At 36.8% G+C, this 26,017-nt stretch overlaps 1 protein-coding gene across 1 annotated transcript in view; it reads left to right on the top strand.

Annotated features, from left to right (window-relative positions):
- Window positions 1–26,017, top strand: part of DOCK3 (dedicator of cytokinesis 3) — a 180,406-nt gene that overhangs the window by 135,909 nt on the left and 18,480 nt on the right. The window contains exons 42-51 of the mRNA XM_070934373.1: window positions 1,463–1,567; window positions 14,193–14,334; window positions 15,808–15,974; window positions 17,669–17,755; window positions 19,134–19,313; window positions 20,240–20,323; window positions 21,562–21,678; window positions 22,168–22,289; window positions 23,514–23,649; window positions 24,440–24,521. Of these exons, the coding sequence (XP_070790474.1) occupies window positions 1,463–1,567; window positions 14,193–14,334; window positions 15,808–15,974; window positions 17,669–17,755; window positions 19,134–19,313; window positions 20,240–20,323; window positions 21,562–21,678; window positions 22,168–22,289; window positions 23,514–23,649; window positions 24,440–24,521 (1,222 nt within the window). The remainder of the gene's footprint in view (window positions 1–1,462; window positions 1,568–14,192; window positions 14,335–15,807; window positions 15,975–17,668; window positions 17,756–19,133; window positions 19,314–20,239; window positions 20,324–21,561; window positions 21,679–22,167; window positions 22,290–23,513; window positions 23,650–24,439; window positions 24,522–26,017) is intronic.

The following is a 26,017-nucleotide window of genomic DNA, read 5'->3' as shown; positions in this document are numbered from 1 at the left end:
ATCATAACTCAAGGATTACCTGTACCATTCTTAGCAAGTAAATAAAACACTTTATAATATACTTTTACTGTGTATATTAGAATGGCTCTATTTACTAAGTTTTAATTAAAAAGAAAAGCAGCCACTAAAATAAAACATTCAAATATTAGTCACTTCTGGACTTTAAACATGGTCTAATCAAGATGTTAGCCCAACTTTTGTACCTCTTTTCCCTTATTTAGTTTATTGAATGTACTGTAGATTATGGCATCCAAAATACCGTGTTTTCCCAAAAATAAGACCCTGTCTTATATTTTTTTGAACCCTGAAATAAGTGCTTGGCCTTAAAGCCTGATTGAGTTTATTATCAGGGAATGTCTTATTTTGGGGGAAACGGGGTAGATTTCCCACATTTTTCTAAATTTGAGATCTCTTTATCATCTCTTTCATTTTTTTCTTTGACAAAAATCTATATTTTACTAAAATGAATATAGAAATCCATGCATTCAGTCTATATATGATATAGTTATTCAAATGGAAATCACAGTGATTTGAATTTAATATTATACAAATGAAAATAATTATATTTTTTAATCCTCAAATCAACACTCTTTAGCCTGCAGACTGCTCTTTTTAAAATTCATTGAAGATAAAGGAATAAAAATAAAAAGAATATTTTCAAATTTGTACATATGTTTATGTATTTCTACATATATTGCAAGTCTTTGTGAGGAATCAGTTTTGATTTTTAGTTGAATCTTTGAGAACTTTTCATAACACTTTGTTTAATCAATAGTCAGTATATATGCTTAATACTAAAAGTTGCTCAGACATTCAATCACTTCTGAATCTTCATGACCCGATGAACTCAATTTTGCCAAAATTGTCTATTGTCAACTGTTCATTGAGTTCTTATAATTTTAAGTTTCCATAGAAAGCACAGTGTAAAAATAATTATTGTATTCTATACAAATACTAAAAATAATTATGCATAAAATCTTCCCTATGAAAAATTGATATCTCTGTAAAGTTATCTTGAATATGTGTTTCATAATGGTATGATACTTTAAATTTTCAAAAACCATGTGTTAATGGTTTCAGATACCATAGTGTTACTACATAGGGTCTAGGACAACTCGCCACAATCAACTCACTGCAGCCATCTTACTCGTCACAGAATAACTCATTGCCACCAACTCGCCACGAGACAACTCGCTGCGGAACAATTCCACTCAGGATAACTCAATGTGATAAATGTTATCCACCACTGTTTCTTCAACATTATTTGTGTTTTTGTCAAAATGGCCATGGCGAGTTATCCATGGCAAAATGGCCGAGCAAAATTGGCAGCGGTGAGATGGCCATGATGAGATGACCACAGCGAGTTGGCTGTGGCAAGTTGTCCCATTCAAGAATGCTTTTAGCATTTTTTTCCTAAAAGTACAGCATTTCAGTCCAGTATAATTTTTTTTTCTATCTTTAGAAAATGGAAGCTAACTATTATGACAATATAATGGAACAACAACGGTTGGAACCTGAATTTTTCAGAGTTGGCTTTTATGGAAGAAAATTTCCTTTCTTCCTTCGTGTAAGTACATTTAACATATCCATTACTGTATGAATGCAGTGCTATTTATAATGAAGATGATTTGTGTATTTGAAGGAAATTAAAATTGTTTTAAAATATGGATTTATCTAGAAAATTATACAATTGATTGATTCATCCACAATATTGATGTTGTTTCTGTCAATCAGGTTACTGTCCCTATTTTGCCAATTTTAACATTTAATGTAGTTTTGTAGCTGGAATGTATATGTATTCCTACTGGCTTTCATTATTTATAAACATGATTGAGTTTTTTTCATGTAAAATATTATATGTACAATAAATCTTCTGCATTTGAAATTTCAAAAAAGTCATTCTACAGTTTAATAGAGTAAACCAAGTGGTATTAATTCAAATGAGACTTAGATTCACAGAAGAATAGAATCAGTTTGAAAGAACTTTTAGGATATGAATTCTAATTTCCCACTCAGTATAGGAATCCAAGATGAAGAATCCCAGACAAATGAATGTCTAGCTTCTAGTTGAACAGATCCAGTGAAAGCCCACTACCTCTCTGGTTAATTGGTACCTGATCAAATTGCTCTTACAGGTATGAAGTTTTTCCTAATATTAATTGGGAATTAATTCCTAAAATTAATTGCCTTCTTTTAACTTACATTCTTTGCTGTGTCCTGCATTCTGGAAGAAGAAGAAACAGATTTTGAAGTTGTTTGTGATTGTCACCCAGAGTGATATTCAAACATGAAGCTAGCAAGCAGAGTTTCAAGGCTGTAGCTCTTAGATAAATAAGCTTTATTACACTTATTAGAAAAGTTGTAATTAAATAAATTAAATTACACGTCAAGCTGTGGAAATGTGTTGAGAATTTGAGAACATCTCATTTTCCTTATGACAAATTTATATAAAGGCCAGGCAGCCACAGTATAAGAGAAAATGATGAAACACTGGAGCCAGGTTGGTAAAGGAGTACAACAAGGCTGCACAGGCTGAGCTCTCCTCTTTATTCAATCTATATATTAAGGGAAGCTAGATTGGAAGCATGGTTTTAAAATTGGAGGAAGAAACATAATAATCTGTGCTATGCTGACTATATTACCCTGAAAACTTAAAATGCAAACAATCTCCAAGCCCTAGAAAACACAGTGAAAAAGGGACTAAAATTAAATATAAGAAAGACCAAATTAATGGCAACAGATAAAACAACCAGTTAGAATTTTTCTAACAGTTGTGCAGATAAAAACTAATACAAGTTATAAAAAAAGAAAAAATACAAAGTGCAGAAAAGAAAAAAGAAGCATATAAAAGAAAGAATATAGAAGAAAGAAAAATACAACTATAACAAAAAAAGAAATATAAAGAAGCAACTTCTCTCTTAGTCTCCACAAATATAAACAATTTTAACAAGTCATCACTTCTCTTAAAATACAATTTCTTCATGCCATATCATGTTACTCAGCTATAAGTAACTTGTTTATAAGCTATAAACAAATTCTTAAAAACTTTCATTCAATCATCAATCATTCAATCCTAGTCAGTAAAATTTTATTGAGCATTTTCAGAAATAATAACTTCTGTTTTAACCTTGATCAAATAAATCAACTTTATATTCATTCCCTTTACTTTTAACAATCTTAATCTTTTATCCCTTCAAATAATATCCTAAAACTTAATTTCTTTTTTTTCTTTATCTCGTCTCACCAAGTCTTTCAAAACTTTTAACAGATGTCCCTTGTAAATCCAATATAAGAAAATTACCCAAATCACTCCATCTTAGATGTTTGTATGTCCTTTTTAATTATTAAAATGTCAGCCAGTTTCATTTGTAAATTCAGTATTTTATCTTTTTCCAGATCATTCTTGTAGTCCTTCATTTTAAAAATCCACATTCAGTTCTACTTCAGTCTTATCTGATAGAACATATTAGAATTTGTCTATGATGGCAGACATTTTTAAAATTATGAGTCAATTGTTCATATATCCTTCAGTACATTCAGTGTTATAAGGTATTTGGCTCCATTCTGTATTAACAAGTCAAATAGATTTTACTTCTCCTTTAATCGTAATCTTTACTTTGTTTTAGCTCCCTCTAGTGTCCAGCCTCAAAATCCCATACTATCATGTTTGATTTTTTAGAATTCAAAACATAGGTCATTTTCCCATAGGGAAGATTTATTCAATTAATTTCAAAAAAACCTATTTAAAGTCCATCTTACATGCGCAATTAATTTTCTCAAAGGGCCACATGACAAATTGGGACTGTTGTGGAGGACCAAACCAATAGGGCTGTGAAAGTAGTAGGCATGCACACAGACAAATATGTAAATTGATTAAAAAAATAGTCTGCTTTGAAATAAAAGCAATGCAGTTGTATTGCATGCAAGGTATACACTTAATTACATTTGAGTTGTAATTTCCAGTTGACCTCACATGGATTGGACAGGGACAGCCAAAGGGCTGGATGTGGGTTGGGGCCGTAAAATGCCCAGGTCTGATCTAGACCCTTAGTCCATTTACATCTTTCCTAAAATAATGCTCTAATCACCTTTTTTCCTATCTGTTTGCCCAAATTGTGAAATCTTTCAAGCTCCAATTAAAATTTCTTAAAGATTAAAGGAATCCCAGTGAATGCCATCAAACTTGCTGCTCTGATATCTCTTAATATTTTAAAAACAGTAAAAAAGTTGTTCCGAAAGTGATTAGGAAATCAGCCAACCTTTATGTCCACACAGGCTACATTACAGTTGTGGGCAGAGATGGGATCTCTCCGCTCATCACCCAATTGCAACAATTCTTGCAATTTACTCTTTTAAGAGTGGCTGTCTGGAGTATATGTAGTTAATTCCCCAATCTCTCCTTTCTCCAAAGAGATTTCACTGGCCAGAATCCATCCTATGGCCACTAATTTCAGCCGTAATGATAGCTTCAGGGATATCTAGATTCCCATATCCTCACTGAATGGTCTAACAATCAGCTTTAGAATTGACAATGAAGATGGTGAAATGGTCAATAGCTTCTATCTTTTAGCATCAACTATCAACAGTAAAGGCACAAGAAATATGCTGCATACTAGCACTTGGTAGAACAGCCATGAAAACCTAGGAAACGATATTCAAATGCCTTGATGTGTCTATACCTACAAAGATCACAATTATACAAGCCATTGTATTCCCTTATACATTCCACAGAAGTGAAAGTTGAACTTTGAAAAAGCAAGATAGGGAGAGTATTGACGTTTTTGAATTTTGATGTTGGAAAAGATTGCTGAGAATATTGTGGATAACCTAGAAAACAAACTGATGGATCATTGAACAAATCAAATGAACTCAAAATACTCATTCAAGATACAAATAACTAGACTCAAATTACTCTACTTCAGACACATTATGTGAAGACTCAAGTCTCTGCTATAGGATCTAATTCTGGGAAAAGCAGAAGAAAAGAGAAGAGGATGATCAGCAGCAAGGTGGATGGAGTCAGTTATAGAGGTGATACATGCACCTTTGGGATACATGAAAGAACAGATCATCTTGGAAAAAGCATCATCTTGGAAAAAAATCTGTATGGTTGCTGGGAATCAGAAACAGCTTGATGGCACATAATAAATTAATATATATATAGTCACAAGAAGTAAATCTTGACTTGTTTTCTATTGGCTCAGAATGCAGGATACAGAATAATGAATTTAAATTTCAAGAGTTTTTTTGAATATTAGAAAAAATGCTAACTGTAACAGCAGGTAAACTACAGGACTATTTATCTAAGAGATTGTGAGTTCACTTTTACTGGAACTCTTCAAGCAGAGTGGACAGACATTTGTCAAGGATGTTTTTGATTCCTGTCTTAAACTGTAGTTTGCATTGGATGGTCTAAGCATTCCCTCCAACTGCATGATTTTATTATTCTATAAAATCTTCAGATGGATTTTACTGAAGGAGGGTTCCAGTTCATTTATGACCTGATAGCCCCAATGACAACCATGGAGGTGTCACAAGTAATAGTGTTCGCAACACATGTGGGAAGACACATGCTAGAGACGGTCTTTAATTTAGAGAAGACGAAATGTGATCTGAAAATAAGTAACACTGATACCTTTCCTTTGCCATAGTCAAACCAGTTCCTTGTTAAACTGAGGGTCATGGACACCTGAACTTTGCATGAACAACAGGCCTTTGGTAGTTTCCTTACAATTTGGTGGGCAGTTCTATTTTATGTCCTCTGAATCTCTGGAATTCAGACATTAAAAAGATGCTGGATATGATTGTCCACATTTGGCCACTTCATAATCATAGCCCCTGAGATAAAATGACTAAAAACATATTTAGAGTGACAGTAATGGAAAACCAGATATGAATATGACCAAGCTTTTGTTAAAGTTCATTTTCAAGAAAGGAAGCATCTGGGATTATTATTATTATTATTGAAATTGTAGATTCTCACTACATGTTGGCCAAACTGATGCTACTCCTAGTTCCTTTTGGTGGTTAGTGGGTGTGAGTGGTTGAATCCAGGATATCAGCCATTCTTGCTTTGAGGGAAGACTTGAAGACACAGCTTTGAACAAGGAGGTGGTCACCTTCTGAAGAAGCTTTTCCTGAACAAATTTTACTTTGTCTCCAACCTTCTCTTTTTATGAAAGATTGTTGGGAATAATGTGGGAAATCAGCTATGTTGTTGTTAAATAAATAATAAATAAATAAATAATTTTATTTCTATACCCCCCTTCTCCCGAAGGACTCAGGGCGGTGTACAGCCTATTAAAAGCACAAAACAAACATCAATTAAAATTATTTAAAATTATTAAATAATTCGGCTCAATTTAAAACCCTAGAAATTTAAAACACCCAATTTAAAATTATTATGTTGATAGCCCGGCCTGGCGGAACAACAGGGTCTTGAGTGCACAGCGAAATACCCGGAGGTCGGAGATCTTACGCATTTCCGGGGGCAGTTCATTCCACAGGGCTGGGGCTCCCACAGAGAAGGCCCTCCCCCTGGGTGCCGCCAGCCGACATAACTTGGCCGATGGCACCCTGAGGAGACCCTCTCTGTGAGAGCGAACTGGCCGGTGGGAGGCTATTGGTGGCAGAAGTTGGTCTCGAAGGTACCTGGGTCCTATGCCATGGAGCGCTTTAAAGGTGGTGACCAGCACCTTGAATCGCACTCGGAAGACCACTGGGAGCCAGTGCAGCTTGCGCAGGAGGGGTGTCACATGGGCACAATGAGTTGCGCCCATAACCACCCGCGCGGCCGCATTCTGGACCAGTTGGAGCCTCCGAGTGCTCTTCAAGGGGAGCCCCATGTAGAGAGCATTACAATAATCTAGCCGGGAGGTGACAAGGGCGTGAGTGAAAGGGCTGCAACTGGCGAATCAGGCGAACCTGATAAAAGGCCCCCCTGGCCACGGCCATCATATGTTCTTCAAAAGACAGCCGTGTGTCCAGGAGGACACCAAGATTGCGAGACCTCTCTGTGGGGGGCAAAGATTCACCCCCAATAGTCAGCGATGGCACCTGCTGACTATATCGGGGCGCCGGAAGCCACAGCCACTCGGTCTTAGAAGGGTTGAGTCTGAGCCTGTTTCTCCCCATCCAGACCCACACGGCCTCCAGGCAGCGAGACCTCACATCAAGGGCATCGTTGGGGTGGTCTGGGGTGGAGATGTACAGCTGAATGTCATCAGAGTACTGATGGACTCTCACCCCAAAACCACGGATGATCTCGCCCAGCGGCTTCACATAAATGTTGAACAGAAGGGGCGAGAGGACCGACCCTTGCGGCACTCCCCATGCGAGGCGCCTCAAGGTCGACCTCTGCCCCCCTGCCAACACAAACTGCGAGCGGTCGGAGAGGAAGGAGGAGAACCACCGCAAAACAGTGCCCCCTATTCCTAACCCCCTCAACTGCTGCAGCATGATACCATGGTTGATGGTATCAAAAGCCGCTGAGATATCTAATAGGACCAGGACAGAGGAGCAACCCCTGTCCCGAGCCCTCCAGAGATCATCCACCAACGCGACCAATGCCGTTTCTGTGCTGTACCCCTGCCTGAAGCCCGACTGGCATGGGTCCAGATAGATAGCTTCATCCAGGTGCCAGGGAAGCTCTCATGCCACCACGCTCTCAACAACCTTCGCCACAAAACGAAGGTTGGAGACCAGACGGTAGTTAGCTAATTCAGCCGGGTCCAGGGAAGGCTTCTTGAGGAGGGGCCTCACCACTGCCTCTTTCAAGGCGGCGGGAAAGGCATCTTCACTCAGAGAAGCACTTATAATCCCCTGGAGCCAGCCTCGTGTAACCTCCCGGGAGGCCAGTACCAACCAGGAGGGACACGGGTCCAATAAACACGTGGCGGCACTTATCTTACCCAGAACCCTGTCCACATCCTCGGGAGCCACAGGATCAAACTCCTCCCAGATAACATTCTCAAGACCTACCCTTGTCTCCTCCCCTGGACTCATCCAATCAGAGTCCAAGCCATCCCGAATCCGAGCGACTTTATCATGGAGGAATTGCACAAAATCCTCAGCACGACCCTGCAAGGGATCTTCCCGCACTCCCCCCTGAAGAAGGGAGTGAGTCACCATGAACAGGGTGGCTGGGCGGTTCTCTGCAGATGCGATAAGAGCGGAAAAATGGTTAGATTTTGCCGCTTTTATCGCCACTAGGTAGGTCTTGATATAAGACCTGTGTCCGGTCGGAATCGGATTGACTAGCCCTCCAAATGCTCTCTAGGCGTCTTTTCCGACGCTTCATCTCTCTCAGCTCCTCAGAGAACCAAGGAGCCAATTGAGATCGGCATCGGGTCAGAGGCTGCAACAGCACGACACGGTCCAAAGCTCTGGCGGCCGCGCTCTCCCATGCAGCCACCAGCTCCTCAGTCGAGTCTTGTGCCAGAGTCTCAGGAAACGGCCCAAGCTCCTTTCGGGGTCCATCAGGCGCCTGGGACGGAACCATCTGGTCGGTTCCGTCTCCCTGCGGCGGAGGGAGTTGTTGTTGTTGTTGTTGTTAGTTGTGAAGTTGTGTCCGACCCATCGCGACCCCATGGACAACGTTCCTCCAGGCCTTCCTGTCCTCTACCATCCTCTGGAGACCATTTAAGCTCACGCCGACTGCTTCCGTGACTCCATCCAGCCACCTCCTTCTCTGTCGTCCCTTTCTTCTTTTGCCTTCAATCTTTCCCAGCATTAGGTTCTTCTCCAGTGAGTCCTTTCTTCTCATTAGGTGGCCAAAGTACTTGAGTTTCATCTTCAGGATTTGGCCTTCTAAAGAGTAGCCAGAGTTGATCTCCTCTAGGATTGACCGGTTTGATCGCCTTACAGTCCAAGGGACTCGCAGGAATCTTCTCCAGCACCATAGTTCAAAGGCCTCAATTCTTTGGTACTCAGCCTTCCTTATGGTCCAACTTTCACAGCCATACATTGCAACTGGAAAACCATAGCCTTGACTATACGTACTTTTGTTTACAGGGTGATGTCTCTGCTTTTTAGTATGCTGTCTAGATTTGCCATAGCTTTCCTCCCCAGGAGCAAGCATCTTTTAATTTCTTGGCTGCAGTCCCATCTGCGGTGATCTTGGAGCCCAGGAAAATAAAATCTGTCACTACCTCCATTTCTTTCCCATCTATTTGCCAGGAATTGAGAGGGCTGGATGCCATGATCTTAGTTTTCTTAATATTGAGTTTCAAGCCAGCCTTTGTACTCTTCTTCACCTGCATCAAGAGGCTCTTTAGTTCCTCTTTGTTTTCTGCCATTAGAGTGGTATCATCTGCATATCTGAGGTTGATATTTCTCCCAGCAATCTTAATTTCAACTTTTGATTCATCTAGCCCCGCCTTTCTCATGATGTGCTCTGCATATAAGTTAAATAGGCAGTATTTAACTTATATGCAGGATATCCTGTATACTGCAGGATGACAGTATATAGCCTTGCCGGACTCCTTTCCCAATTTTGAACCAATCAGTAGTTCCCTCTCCAGTTCTCATTGTTGCTTCTTGACCCGCATATAGGTTTCTCAAGAGACAAATAAGATGGTCTGGTACTCCCATTTCTTTAAGAACTTGCCACAATTTGTTGTAATCCACACAATCAAAGGCTTTAGCATAGTCAATGAAGCAGAAGTAGATGTTCGTCTGGAATTCCCTAGCTTTCTCCATGATCCAGCGTATGTTGGCAATTTGATCTCTAGTTCCTCTGCCTCTTCGAAATCCTGCCTGTACTTCTGGTAGTTCTCGATCCACATACTGCTGGAGCCTAGCTTGTAGGATTTTAACCATAACTTTACTAGCATGTGAAATGAGTGCAATGGTGTGATAGTTTGAACATTCTTTGGCATTGCCTTTCTTTGGAATTGGAATGTAAACTGACCTTTTCCAATCCTGTGGCCACTGTTGAGTCTTCCAAATTTGCTGGCAAATTGAGCGTAGCACTTTTACTGCATCGTCTTTTTAAGATTTTGAATAGCTCAGCTGGAATACTGTCACCTCCACTAGCTTTGTTGTTGCTTAGATGTCCTAAGTCCCATTTGATTTTGCATTCTAGGATGTCTGGCTCAAGGTCAGTGACCACCCCATCATGGTTATCAGGGACGTTAAGCTCGTTCTTGTATAGTTCTTCTGTGTAATTTTGCCACCTTTTCTTAATCTCTTCTGCCTCTGTTAGGTCCCTGCCATTTTGATCCTTTATCATGCCCATTTTTGCATGAAATGTTCCCTTCATATCTCCAATTTTCTTGAAGAGATCTCTGGTCCTCCCTATTCTATTGTTTTATTCTATTTCTTTGCACTGTTCATTTAAGAAGGTATTCTTATCTCTTCTAGCTATTCTCTGGAATTCTGCATTCAATTGGGTGTATCTTTCTCTTTCTCCCTTGCCTTTCGCTTCCTTTCTTTCCTCAGCTATTTGCAGTTTCCTCAGACAGCCATTTTCCTTTCTTGCATTTCTTTTTCTTAGGAATGATTTTAGTTGCTACTTCTTGTACAATGTTTCGAACCTCCGCTCATAGTTCTTCAAGCACTCTGTCTATCAGATCTAATTCCTTAAATCTATTTGTCACCTCTACTGTATATTCTGTATATACTGATTTAGTTCATACCTGAGTGGCCTAGTGCTTTTCCCTACTTTCTTCAATTTAAGCCTAAATTTTGTAACGAGAAGCTCATGATCTGAACCAGTCAGCTTCTGGTCTTGTTTTTACTGACTGTATAGAGCTTCTCCATCTTTGGCTGCAGAGCACATAGACAGTCTGATTTCTGTGTTGACCGTCTGGTGATGTCCATGTGTAGAGTCGTCTCTTTGGTTGTTGGAAAAGAGTGGTTGCTATGCCCATCATATTCTCTTGACAAAATTCTATCAGCTTGTGCCCTGCTTCATTTTGTACTCCAAGGCCAAACTTGCCTGTTATTCCGGTTATCTTTTGGCTTCCTGCTTTAGCAATCCAATCCCCCATAATGATAAGGACATCATTTTTTGGTGTTAATTCTATAAGGTGCTGTAGAGCTTCATAGAACTGTTTCATCCTCTTCAGCACCAGTGGTTCGGACATAGACTTGGATTACTGTGATACTGAATGGTTTGCCTTGGATTCGAACTGAAATCATTCTATCATTTTGGGGATTGTATCCCAGTATTGCTTTTTCTACTCTTTTATTGATTATGAAGGCTACTCCATTTCTTCTGAGGGATTCTTGCCCGCAGTAGTATACCTGATGGTCATCTGAATTAAATTCACCCATTCCTGTCCATTATAGTTCGCTGATTCCTAAGATGTTGATGTTCAGTCTTGTCATCTCTTGTATGACCATGTCCAGCTTGCCTTGATTCATGGATCTTATGAAGGTTCCTATGGAGAGAAAATCTTTACAGAATCGGACTTTCCGTTCACCACCAGATGTATCCACAGTTGAGCATCCTTTCGGCTTTGGCCCAGTCGCTTCACTCTTTCTGGCGCTACTAGTACTAGCCCTCTGCTCTTCCCCAGTAGCATATTGGACACCTTCTGACCTGAGGGGCTCATCTTCTGGCATCATATCTCTTTTCCTTTTGGTACTGTCCATGGGGTTTTCATGGCAAAGATACTGGAGTGGGTTGCCATTTCTTTCTCCAATGGATCACATTTTGTCAGAACTCTTTGCTATGACCTGTCCATCTTGGGTGGCCCTGCACGGCATAGCTCATAGCTTCATTGAGCTATGCAAGCCCCTTCACCACGACAAGGCAGTAATCCATGAAGGGATAAATCAGCTATAAAGAATCCTAAAGGAAATGGCTTATTTGAATCTGTACCAGTTGGAATTCAGGCCCAGTAAAAAAAAGGGACAAAAATGTTGGTGGTGGTGGAGGATGACTTTCACTAAGACCTAATTGGTGAGAGTTTCAGGAACCCTGACAGAGAGTAAGTCCGTTTCAGTCTTATCAGACTCTCTGCAGTGTTTGATACTGTCAACTGTTTGGATTATCTGCAAAGGTTGGATATTGCACTATATAATAGTGATTCTCTCCTATCTGAGCAGGGGGCTCCACAGGGTTCACTGCTCTCCCTAGTAATTATTTATCATGCACATGAAAGGCACTATCAGTGATCACTACCATTGGTCTACAGTAAGGTGTCACCAGAACTATTAAGCAATGGAACAGTCTATTTGACTTCAGTTCTGGATTCAGAGTTTGAGTAGCCATTTGTCTGGGGTGCTGAGAAGATTCCTATCCAGGACTTCCTGGACATGAAGACTTCCAAAGTCCTTTCCAACCCTATGATACTATGATTCTATGAGTACTCTAATGACATCCATTTATATATTACCATCCTAGGTTGTAGAAATCTTGAACTAAAATTTGGAAGCTGTTAAAGACTAGATGGAATGAAATAGGCCCAGACAAAATACTACCTGGGTTGAGTTGTATTAATAAATATTCAGGAAATTTGGAAACATTAGTCCTTGCAATTATCTTGGATGGAATTTTTCTCCCTCTAAAACAGTTGATTGATTATCTGGTGTCCTTTGTTTAGCCTTTGCCCAGTTGTAACAGATTTGCCAGTTATGTCATCAGCCCTGTGGAATGAACTGCCCCCAGAAATTCGTAAGATTTCTGACCTCCGGGTATTTCGCTGCGCACTCAAGACCCTATTGTTCCACCAGGCTGGGTTAGCAACATAATTTTATATTGGATGTTTTAAACTTTTGGGGTTTTAAATTAAGCCAAATTTATTTAATATTTTTAAATTATTTTAAATTGATGTCTATTCTGTTTTTAAATAGGCTGTACACCGCCCTGAGTCCTTTGGGAGAAGGGCGGTATAGAAATATTATTATTATTATTATTATTATTATTATTATTATTATTATTATTATTATTATTATTATTATTATTATTATTAAGATGCTCTGATAGTGGTAGTTCATGTCTTAACCACCATGAAATTGGATTACTGTGAACTATTTCATATGCGGCTGCCTCCCAAGATGACTCGAAAGGTGCAACTGGTACAAAATCTAGCAGAATACACCAAATTTAAAGTTAGTTATGATTGTTAGTGAGTTTCAAAGTGCTAGTTGTCACTTATATTACATAACGCTGGAATACATCAGGTACTAGGTTACTAAAATTGAATCTACCTATCTGGTCTGAACATACAAAGAGATTCTACTAAGAATTCTGTGCCTGCACTATATAAAGCGTCCACTATGGACGACATTGCACAACTTCTCACTACAGGTAATCCTCAAGTTACGACAATTCACTTAGCGACAGTTCAAAGTTATGACACACACACTCAAAAGTACTTATGATCTAGTCCTGCAGTTACCTATATTGTAGCAGTACGGCAGTCATTTACCCTTACAACCAACCAGAGATGCTGCAATAGGTCCCCTGCCTATTTCCCCTCCAATCTTGCCCTGCTCACACCCACAGGTACTGGGTCTGCTTTGCTAGCCCACCAGGTTCCATCTGCTTCTCCCCACCCTGTCACTGATAACTCACTTACCTTTCAAAGATCTCTAGACCTCAAGATGTTGGTGTAGGAAAGGAGAATAGTCTGGGCCATATGGCAGAAAAGTGGCCTTTTTTTCAGACACTGGCGAAACTGTTTTCCTTAGATCTCATGTTGTTACACATGCTTCCATCCTCTTTAGAAAAGCCTTTTTGCTCAGGATGGAGGCCTGCAGGGATGCAAGCTCTATCTATTTTCCACTTTGGAAATGCTTCCGTCCCTGCAGACCTCAAGATAGATCTTGTGTTCTTATATACAATTCCATCCTCTGTGCAAAAAAGGCTTTTTCAAAGAGGGCTGAAGCTTGCAGGAGCACGATAGTTTTGCGTCCCTGCAGGTCTCCATCCTCCATGCAAAAAGGCTTTTCCAAAGAGGATGAAAGCATGTGTAGGCAAGATTTAAGGGGGGGGCTCATTCATTTACGTGATTCACTTAATATTATGACCGTACAGCCGTAACACAAGGGCTACCTGTACTAGGACCGTACTCTGAAACATGCCTTCTCTGGATGCATGGTTTGCCCCTTTCTTCTTTCCACTTCATAAAATTGTTTAAACTGTCTTATTCTTATTTAGTCTGGTTGATAAATAAAAGTGAGGAGGCTAAGGGAACAATTCAGTGATATTTCAATTTTATGTTGCTTTCTTCTCCTTACAGAATAAAGAGTATGTTTGTCGAGGCCATGACTATGAGAGATTAGAGACCTTCCAACAAAGAATGCTTAGTGAATTTCCACAAGCCATTGCAATGCAACATCCAAATCACCCAGATGATAGCATATTGCAGTGTGATGCCCAGTGTATCCTTGATTAATGTTTTAGAATCATTACCAAAGTTGCTGCAAAATTAAAAATATTTCAGAATTAGAACACATTTATAGTAATTTTAATATTTTTCATTGTCTGCTTACAGACAGTTAAAACCTAACTGCAATAGGGGAAGGGGGAATGCTTAAAAACAGAATAAAGCATGCACTTATTTCTTTATCAGCGAAATATAAATTTGGTATAAAAATGGTTTGTCGTCAATGCGACTGCTTGAAGGCTCCTGGATTGGAGCTGAAAGGCGAAAGGGATACAGTATGCTCCCTCCCACATGTTGGGGTAGACCAGGTGCCTCGATAGAAAAACACTTAATATACATATATATATCTGAGAGGCCTTGGTTATAAATTTATTGGATAGTGTTGTTGTTAAAAAGCAAAATTTGGGAACTAAATTTAATAAATTGAAATGAAACTAAATGTGACCTTAAACTTTGATGAAACAAAAGATACAGAACTGACTATAGAGATTGAGGAAGAATTGCAGTTTTTAATTCCAGATCACAAAAAATTCAAACCAAAAATTAAATAATGCATAATCTAAAATAGGCATAAATGGCTGAAATATCGTAATTATACCTCTTTTACAGAGAAATAAAAACAGAAAATTTACATAGCACAGCGAAATAAAAATCAAAGTTTTAATGCAAATTCTAATATAAAGTTCTATTACAAATCCCTTTGCAAACTTGAAATGAATGTATATGCTTAGGTGTCCAGGTAAAAATGGATTAAATGCTGTGATAATGTTGATTTAAACTGTGGTTTCCTTATGAAAAATATTGAAAAAGTGAAAATGAGTATTTGTTTTGTTAGTGCTAAATTTAAAACAAATTAGGGATCAGAAGAGCTTTTAAGAACATGACAGAAATTGAAAATTATTGAACAAGGTTTCCTTTTTAAAATAAGCATTTTAAAAAATGCTCATGCAATAGTATTTTATAACAGATGAAGATGCAAGTAGAAGTGGGAAGGAAATAAAACTGATAGTACATGTCATCTCACTTTCAATGCTTTCGTTTGGAGGAACAGGTTCAGAACTATATGATGTTCGCAAGTTTATGTGATAGGATCAGTGGTGGGTTGCCCCTGGTTCGGACCGGTTCACAAGAACCGGTAGTAAAACCGACGGGAGGCTCCGCCCACTGACCTGGACATCATCATAAGTGATATGCGCAGAAGCTTCTGCGCATGTGCAGAAGAGCAGCCACAGGCGCAATGAGAACCAGTAGTAAAGGTAAGTAGAACCCACCCCTGCATTGGATGCCATAGCTGCCAAAATTGCACAGATTCACATTGTAGTTTCTATGCTGTATGAGATTCGGATTGTGTGTGTGTGTGTTTTAAAAATAATAAAGATCTGTAATGTTATTATGCAGTGTGTAAGGCTAATCTGTATTCTTTCGTATTGTGTGTAGTTTTTTTTCTTTGACTGGACTCTGTAATAAGACTTGCAAATCTATGCGGTGACTCCAATTCCAGACAATATTGATGTACTACATATGGATCGTGTCCCTGATCGCATAAAGAGCTTTTATCGAGTTAACAACATCAGGAAATTCCGCTATGACAGGCCTTTTCACAAGGGCCCCAAAGACAAGGAAAATGAATTTAAGGTTCTAATTCTTCCTAACACATTAACATTGTTTTTATGAAAAATATATTGAGGAACTTTTAGATACATGTAAGAGCTCATAGAATTATTGCTATCCTCAAAGAAAGTGTTAAGCAATTTGAATGTTGGCAAAAACAATAGCAACTGAAATTTTTGAATATTTGATTGCAGTTTTATGATATAAAAGTAGAACTTGTAAAGCAGCTCAACAGGTGCAAGACTAAACCTTGTTGAGCTCTGTAAGACATAATTCTGTTTAGGCACGCATAGCACTGTGCTAAACAGACTAAAAATACAAGTTTTTGCAAATTCGGTTAATCTGACTGAGGGAGCTAATGGAACTATATAGTTTCTAGAGGGTCCTTCAGAAGCCAAGGCCTGAACTTCCTGCTGAAATAGGGAAGTGGGAGTGTCCTTGAACAAAATTGCATTTGCAGACTTGGAGGACAGGAGGAGGTTCTTGCTTTTCTGAGGAGTTCCATGAAATGAAACAAACTGAAAAAAAACCTAGTGTTTTACTAGAGCAAAACAAAAAAGAGAATATGAGCAAGCATGGGTAAGAGCCCATATCCAGGTCTGCACCACAGTGATGAGAATGGCAAAGTGTTGACATTTCTTCACTTGACTATTGCATCCACAAACTGCTAATCAGCAGCTCTTTCCAAAGTGACAAAAATCCAACTGGGTAAGAACAAGGAGGAAGATCATACAAGGGGCCACTGTGAACATTATTTTAGGCATCTGAAGGACATAGTTGTTCAGATTCATTTGGAGCTTGATGCCAGCTGAGCAGCTTCAGAGGAGATTAGTGAATCCTTGGGTGTTATCTGAGGTGAATTTGATTCTGCATGTGATCTGGTCCTTTGCAACCCAACCACCTTTGATCTGGATGTGTGTCCCTTCTAGTTGGTGAAAACTGCCAAGGAGATTATAGAAAGTTCAGTGGGGGAAAGGGTAAAATCATTCTATGAGAGAGGGTACATTATATTATCATGTACTTCGAAAGAGGTGATGATGCACCTCTCCTTAAGATATCATTGCTTGGCCCCATTTTACTGGATGTTTGCCTACACAGTAAGATCACTCATTCACTCAATTAAAGACTTTTCACCTTCAGGAGTCTTATAAATATACTTTTCCAGTCACTTTCTCTTCTCTGGAATAGTCCCTCCCCTCATGTGTAATTGCCTCCTCCTTGCCCCACCTTTAGTGAAAACCTGATACTGGAACTATGTTGTTGTATAGTATAGTACAATATCTCTCTGAGGAAGATAAGTGGTTTAGAAATAGGATAAATAAGCATGTATATAAGTAACAGACTCTTATAAGCTTATCAAAATTTCCCTCTGTCCATACTGATACAAAACAGAATCAAGGTATGATTTTCTTGAATTTCCTTATCATCCCCTCTTCCTTTCCAGAGCTAAGTTGATGATTCTTATGTAGGTCCTTCAAGGTTATCTCCATATTCCTCTACAGCCAGGAAGGCTATTCTGTTTCACAGTCATGGGATTGAGCTTTTTTATTATCATTAATGTTTTATAAACAACCCCTGTTCCAGAGGAATTCATTTTAATTACTATTTTCATTGATTATTTGTATGTTACATTGGAGCAGTCTATAAGACTTGCAAATAGGCAAATAAAATAAGGCACATTTTGTTTTTCATTTCCTATATTATATTTTCCTTCGTAGAGCTTGTGGATTGAACGTACCACTCTAACCCTGACTCACAGTTTACCTGGAATCTCTCGGTGGTTTGAAGTGGAAAGACGAGAATTGGTAATGTTTTCTTTTTGTTTTTGTTAAGGTATAACATAAAGTGAAAGAGTGGGTAATTTTTTATCTAATGGATAAAATAACATGTTAAATGTGCTTGTTGTAACAAATAAATGTTTCACATAATTAACGCTAATTTAATAGAAGGGCTCCCAGGAGAGAAGTGGTCCATTGAAGATGTCTCCATGCTTACAGTTGCAATTGGTGCCTTTTAAAGGACACTAAGTTTTCTAAACTCACTTTGTAAATTGCTTATTATCTACTTTTAAGCTATTAGAGACACTGAGAATGATAAGTTTGAAAATATCATGTGAGTTTTAAAAAAATTGAAGTAAACAGCAAAAAGCTGAATAAAATCTTGATCTTTGAAAATTATAAACAGATTAAGAATTCAGATAAATTTGGAATATAGAAACTTTTATAGTAAGATTTTAGAATTAATAAAAAGAAGCTTTTCTCTGGAAATAGATCTGTTTTGGTTTTTGCAAGACATAAAGATAACTTATTTTATGATTTTAAAAATGACCCTAGATGAGACTAAAGATTCTAGGCAGAAGGAAAAAACACCCGTCTATCTTGATGTTAATTAACTACGACCTATAAAATGATGAAAAACCTTATAACATTCAAACTATTAAAGAAGACTTGAAGAATGGACCCCACAATTAGCAGCCATAATATCAACCGTATCAGTTATGATGTCTATGGATGGATTATGTCCAAAAGATGTTAATAAAGAAGTGATTGATGTGGAACAAATTTTATCTGACAAGAAATGGTACTGAAAGTTGATTTACAAAGAAAGACTGAGAAAATGATGCCTCGTTGGATATACAAAAGAAACTGATCATTGTTTTAAAAATGATAAGGAAAATAGAAATGTTAAACCACAAAAGTGACCTGAATGATTTTTTCTTAGTGGATTTGCAAAAATCACTTGTTAAAACTTGAAGAATTGTAATGTGATGGGATAAGAAATCAAATCCTACAACAATATTTGCCTGAATGGAAGACTATTAGAAGAAAAAGGAAGGAATATAAAGTTAGCTTATTTGAACAAGGTTAAAACAAGATATGTTATTACTTCTGGACTTTCTGTTGACACCCAGACTGATGATGTTTATGAATTTGCCTATAGATAAGGGATAGGATATAATAGATCATTGTTTATATTCTCTTCATTATATTCTTATTTTCTCGTCTCTTTTTTTCCTTTCCCTTTGCATTCTTACCCTTGATTTTATTATTTCTCTTCCCTTTCTTTAAGTTTAGTTTGTATTAGATTGTTTTTAATAAAATATATTATATGTATGTATGTATGTATGTATGTATGTATGTATGTATGTATATGTATAATTGATATATGCTTGTATATTTATAGGTTGAAGTAAGCCCATTAGAAAATGCTATTCAAGTAGTGGAGAACAAAAATCAGGAGCTAAGGACACTAATAAGTCAGTATCAACACAAACAAATGCATGGGAACATCAATCTACTCAGTATGTGCCTGAATGGAGTTATTGATGCTGCTGTGAATGGTGGCATAGCACGATATCAGGAGGTAAATTCAGACTTTTCTGATTCTTTCAGCAGCTTTTCACAATACAGTTATATTTCATTGTTATGTTTAAGAATGTTGTTATATAAGAATTGTTATATAAGAATGTTTAATTATATACGAAAGTGTCAATTTTTCATAATTAATTATAACACTGCTTAGCTTTATGTCTGTATTTCTAGTCTAAACAACTGTAACTGTTTTATTTTGTGGGATTCTATATTATGTATATAAGTAAATTGTCATAGCATGATATTTTATTGTTTGTATAAATATGAAATTCATTGAAAAGACAAAAGTGTGTAATTATAATAAATTAAATAAATTCTGCCTTAGAAATTGCTTTGTTAATAAAACAATGAAAGTCATTATCTTGATAATGTTGTCTAAAGAGAAGGATAGTGACAATTGCTAAAGAAGTCATTACTAAGCTGTTAAGTAATAATCTTACTTAAAATGTAAATTAGTAAAATTATTTCTGGATTATCTGAGTGCAGAAAATCAACAAAATACACTTTTATATTGATGATTTCTGAAGTTATATTCAGAAAGTTATACTCTACTTAATTCAGTGGAAATAAACAATATATATATAAAAGTTTCAGGATTTTGTCAAGAAGCATGTTGATAGTATTACTGTTGAAATTTAAAATAAATTGTTTAACATTGTCCTACAGCAAATTTCCTTTGCCAGTGATTTATGTGTGTTGGCTTTTGAATTTACAAAATCCAAGAATGGGGAAAATATAGGCGGCATAAAATGGGCAGAAAAGGTGACAAAATGTTTTAATAGTCACGGAATGTCAAGTGAGGCTTTCCATGTTTCATTGTATAGAAAATAAAGATACCAAGGATTATTTTCGTCCTTCCTTATGTTTCTTAAGAAACAGACTATTTCCAAAGTACAACTGATTATTTTTCTTCTCCAGGCATTTTTTGATAGGGATTATATCTCCTCTCATCCTGGAGATGCAGAAAAAATCACACAGTTGAAAGAACTGATGCATGAACAGGTATTCTTGTCTTTTTAAAATAAAAATAAAATAATACTGTAATAAAATTTGTTTCCTTTGATATTATGCAAAGTAACATAGGCTTATTCAAACTATATAAAATACAGAAAATCAGAACATGCTACATATATATATATGGTTTATGTTCATATTCTAAAACACAGGTGTCAAACTCAATCGCGTCATGTGACATATCACCACGTTTTTTGCCTTTGCGGAGCCGGGGTGCACATGGCCTGCACATGATGCATCCGGCCTGTAGGCTGCCAGTTTGACACCGATGTTCTAAAACAATCATTGAATTTAATGACTGAAAAAACCATAGAAATGTCCACCTGTATAACATAATGTACTATCCTGTTTCCCCTAAAATAAGACATCCCCTGATAATAAGCCCAATTGGGCTTTTGAGCACATGCACTAAAATAAGTCCCCTCCCCCCGAAAATAAGCCCGCCCTGAAAATAAGCCGTCCCCGAAAATATTTAAACACATGCATAGCTGGTCCCCGCCATTTCCTCTGGTTAGGGTTAGGGAGACAGAGCTGGAAATCAGATAAGACAGCAAGAAGAGCCCCATCTTGCTCCACGCGCTCCAAAGTAATAAGACATCCCCGAAAATAAGGCCAAGCACTTATTTTGGGGTTCAAAAAAATATAAGACAGGGTCATATTTTTGAGAAAACACAGTAGATATATAAAACAAATACAGATATTTGAAAATAACTGAAAACTAAGAAAGTACGGACAATGCAGATCTAAATGCTATTTGCTAACCTTTATTAGCCACTTGCATCTTCAATAGTATAAATAGAAATGTACATATTTGCAGAACAAATATTTTTAACGAGATTATGCTCTAAAACTCACATTTCCTTTTCAGATAAAAAAAAACAGTATGCTAGATTGTTTTATAGTTCCTTAAAACTAGTAATTTATCAAATACCTTTCATATGTATCTGCATGTTTGCTATCTATCAATTAAAACTGCTATTATTTCATAGTCTTAACATTGTACTATTAGATTTGTTTCAGAATAGTTACCAAAGAAGCAAATAAATTATTGTTTAGCTATCATTTACAATTCTTACTAGTAAAATCTGGAAATTATATCTAGTAATCATGAATTATAATTTAAATAGCCCCAATATTTAAATATTTTAGTAAGCTTGCAATATTGAAAGCATTATATTGTAGTCTCATTGAAACTGAATATTAAGTTGTGATTTTAATTTTAATAGGTACATATCCTAGGAATAGGTCTGGCAGTACATGAGAAGTTTGTACATCCTGAGATGCGTCCACTCCATAAGAAATTAATTGACCAATTTCAAATGATGCGATCTAGTTTGTACCATGTAAGTTCATAATTACTCTTTATTTTTTTAAATATGCATCATTTTGTCTTTGGTTTCACTGAAATTCAGCATTGAGAAATGATTCTGTTGTAAAATGGGCAGCAAAATTTTTTATAAATAAATAAATAGATGGTGCAACAGAGCTTTTCCATTAACCACACATTGTTAATTCAGTGAACTTGTGATATTATTATCTTCATGTTGTCGTTCCATGCCAAGAAATAATCCAGTTTAAACAGAACATTATCAATGATATTCTAAGGTACAGAATTTCCATACTTTTTGTCTCTACTGATGGTCTTTCTGTTATATTCTGGAAATGATTTTGTCACCATAATTCAATTTTTCAGCTACTTCATCTTACTTCATTTTTGTTATCTTCTAAACATGTAGATCTGGTGACAGGCCATATTGGTTGTATTCTGTTTTATAAACAATATTTATATTCTGCCTTATCCATTCACAACTAGCATTTAATATCCTCTACAGGAATTACCCACTCTGGAAAAATTGAGTCCAGCCTGCTCAGGAACAAGCACACCACGTAGCAATATGCTTGTATCACACAGTCCAATGAGTCCAGAGAGCATCAAAGTAATGCATCGCCACAGGTATTATTTTATCTATATTAGAAGAGTCTTCCTGTATCTGCCTTTTTAAATAACATATGAAATTGAATAATTAATATACCTGCTTCTTGTAACTAAAAAGTCTCATTAACAAGACTTTTGGAGTATTCAAAACCATAATAAATTAAAGGCCATACTTTTAAATCAACTTCATTATTGGGGGATTACATTTCCTATAAGATTATTTTTGCTAACTGAAAGATCATTATTTCTTATTATTTATGTAGTAACCTGACTTAACAGGTTATATAACAAAATTATAAGATCATAATGATTAGCAACCAGATTTAATAAAAATCATTTTTCACATTTATTAATATCTGAACATTGTTGTTATTGAAGACCAAGATAATTATGTAGGCTGAATGATTGCAAGTTATACATTAATGATGAAAATATAAAGAAGAAAATCATTTAGTGCAATTTAGAATATTTATTAAAGATGGGAAAATGGATGAAGAAATTTTAAAATGTGCAAATGTAAGTAGAAAAACAGTGCTCAGATGCCAGGAATGAATGGATGTTTGTCAAAAACAACAACACCCCAAATGGCTGTGTATAAAACCATAATTCTGTCAGAAGTGAAAATTGGTGTGTCAAAAAAAACATGTTGAAATGGAAGTGGGTTACTTAAGTGTGTGTGATAAAACCAGAATAGAGTCATAAATTAATGGGTGCCATCAGATGAATTTGAATTACAAAGGCAACCAGTATGAAAGAAATACCCCACTTTTTTATCATATAAAATGAATGAAGACTGAATTACAAAAAATAATATACAAACAAGGAATTAATATTTTTGAGAGGAAATTGAAAAATGGTTAGATGGAGTTGATGAGAACTTGGAACAGAGAGATTATTAGTTTAAAAAAAGAAAAGACAGTATCTGGATAGAATTATATTTATATTTCCATTCTTTGTTTTAATATATTAGACCTTCCTTCACCTTCTGCTGTTTATTCCAAAAGAGAGTAGTATGATGAATTTATTTATATTGCTAAGTTTTAACTATTTCCAATTAGGAACAATGTAGATTTTTTAAAAATTTGCTATTGTTTCCCATGCAGAAATAAAAAATGCTTATCTCTACATGTTATGTACAAATGTTTGAAGAGTTTGAAGTTCAGCATGTTTCAGTATGAAATGTTCTTCATTAAACAAGCTTAAGAAAATATTCTCTAATAGCAACTTTGTATATTTTTCTAGCCCATTGAATATGCTGGGTACGGTCCGACACTCATCATCTTCCCTTTCTTCTCATACATCAAGTGAAACAGGAAATATGGTTATATTAACAGACAGTTCTGTTGGAGAAAATGCAGAGGATGTGTATCACATGCAGGTATCACACAAATATATTAGAAACACATTGCAGGCAATATATATAATTCATGATTATTTTACAGGAAAGTATAGAGTATATACAATGTGCTTGTAGAAGTAAGTTACTGTTGTAGCATAATAGATAACAGACTGAGTCACAAACTGAGCAGTCTCAGTTTGTCTATGCCATGAACTTGCCCATGAGACCTTAAGCAAAATATCTTTCTTTGGGGCCACAGTTCTCCAAAGGCTTTTCTCTAAGGGCTTCATGGCACCAGACTTGATGACAAAGACATTACAATTCATTATTTGTCCTTTGTGAGAGCCTTCAAGGGTTTCTGCACCTGCTGAAGTAAAATGAATATTACAGAGCTACTAAAAGCAACTGTCTTGTGTACCTTTTGCCTTTTTATTTCTTCTCTAGAGTTGTAGATAGATAAACTTCTTATACTAGGTTACTCTGTTTGAAGATTTGAACATTTCATGCTGGCCCAAATAGTACTGTCCTATATGCCTGAGTGTACAAATAATAATTTGAAGTTTACATTGCATGGAAAGTGCTAGTGAGTATATTTTGCAATATTGGGTATGAATTGTATTAATTATTAATTAAGATAAAGATACAATAAAGTAAATTGTGAGCCACGCAAGATTATGACAAATAAGGGTGGCAATATAAGTACTTTAAATAAATCAATAATCTATTTTCCCCAAGTCCTTCATCTTGTTAATATTGTCATATATATCACAGGCTCCTTAATAATAAATATTCGAACTTACTTATCAACGTTGCTTTTGTTTATTCCCAGGCCAGTCCTTCCACCTCAAGCCTGAGCTCTACCCATTCTGCACCATCTCAAATGATCAACTCTGCACCTCCTAGTGCAAGAGGTATGAATGAGGCATTTAAGATAAAGTAATGCAAAGTTCTACAAATGGCTGAGATAATGGCTTTTTATTTATTTATTTATTAAATTTATATAGCAGCCCATCTCACAGAAAGTGACTTTAGATTGCAGTACCATATTCTGCCTAGTTTTCCTGGACACTATAGGACATTTTGGTGTTCTGCTCTTAGAACAGAGCAAGGGGACATCATATCTTTCTGACATCAGATCACTGTTTTGCCTTCAGAAGCTGTGGGTGCTCCAACACTGGAAGTTTTTAAGAAGATATTGGACAACCATTTGTCTGAAATGGTATAGGGTTTCTTGCTTGAGCAGGGGGGTTGGACTAGAAGACCTGCAAGGTCCCTTCCAACTTTGTTTTGAAAGAAAGAAAGAAAGAAAGAAAGAAAGAAAGAAAGAAAGAAAGAAAGAAAGAAAGAAAGAAAGAAAGAAAGAAAGAAAGAAAGAAAGAAAGAAAGAAAGAAAGAAAGAAAGAACACCTCTCCAATAATTGATATACTTGGAAAAGAAAAAATTGCAGAAATACACATTGTACAAAAAGAGATTACAGATAGTTCTTGATTTACAACAAGGCAGTTTGTTAAGTGAGTTTTGCCCCATTTTACGACTTTTTTTGCGATAGTTGTTAAGTAGGGCCTGGTGGCTCAGCAGACTGATAGCATTGTGATTAACAGCAGCTGTCTGCAATTACTGTAAGTTCGAATCTCACCAGGCTCAAGGTTGACTCAGCCTTCCATCCTTTCTAAGGTAGGTAAATTGAGGACCCAGTTTGTGGGGGCAATAAGCTGACTTTGTATAAATATACAAAAGTATGAAGGCTATTGCTTAACGCATTGTAAGCCGCCCTCATTCCCCAGAGAAGGGCGGCATATAAATTAAAAAAAAAAAAAAGTAAATCATGTGATTGTTAAGTGAATCTGGCTTCCCCCATTGATTTTGTTTGTTGGAAGCTGGCTGGGAAGATTACAAATGCTAATCACATGACCTCGAGACAGCTCAACTCTCCTAAAGGCATGCCAGTTTTCAAGTGTCCAAATTTCGATCACGTGACTGTGGAGATCTTGCAATGGTTGTAAATATGGAAACCGGTCATAAGTCACTTTTTTCACTCCCATTGAAACATTGAACGGTCACTAAACGAATCGTTGTGAGCCAAGGATTACCTGTAATTGGTATAGAAACTCAGTAAACGAACAAAAATCTTACTCTGTAAATGCTTATAGCTTGGGTTCCCAACCTGGTACCTCACAGTACTAACATGCCCGATGTGATCTCCCTTGGCATTCAACATGCTCTGTGTTTTACCTGACTTATAGTGAAAATAATTTTTAATATAAAACATTAGATGATGTAATGCTACAAAGTGAAATGCTAGCCTCCAAAATCATTGGAGATCATTTCCAGGACCCTTATACTTTCATCAAATATAAATATATCTGGAGATTTTAGCTGAGGGTTTTCTTTGGAAATGTGCACAAA

Source organism: Pituophis catenifer, unplaced genomic scaffold (genome assembly GCF_029215685.1).
Source record: "Pituophis catenifer annectens isolate HBS135680 unplaced genomic scaffold, rPitCat1.0.hap2 SCAF_2, whole genome shotgun sequence".
Taxonomy (NCBI): Eukaryota; Metazoa; Chordata; class Lepidosauria; order Squamata; family Colubridae; genus Pituophis; species Pituophis catenifer.
This window is presented reverse-complemented; position numbering and strand designations above follow the sequence as displayed.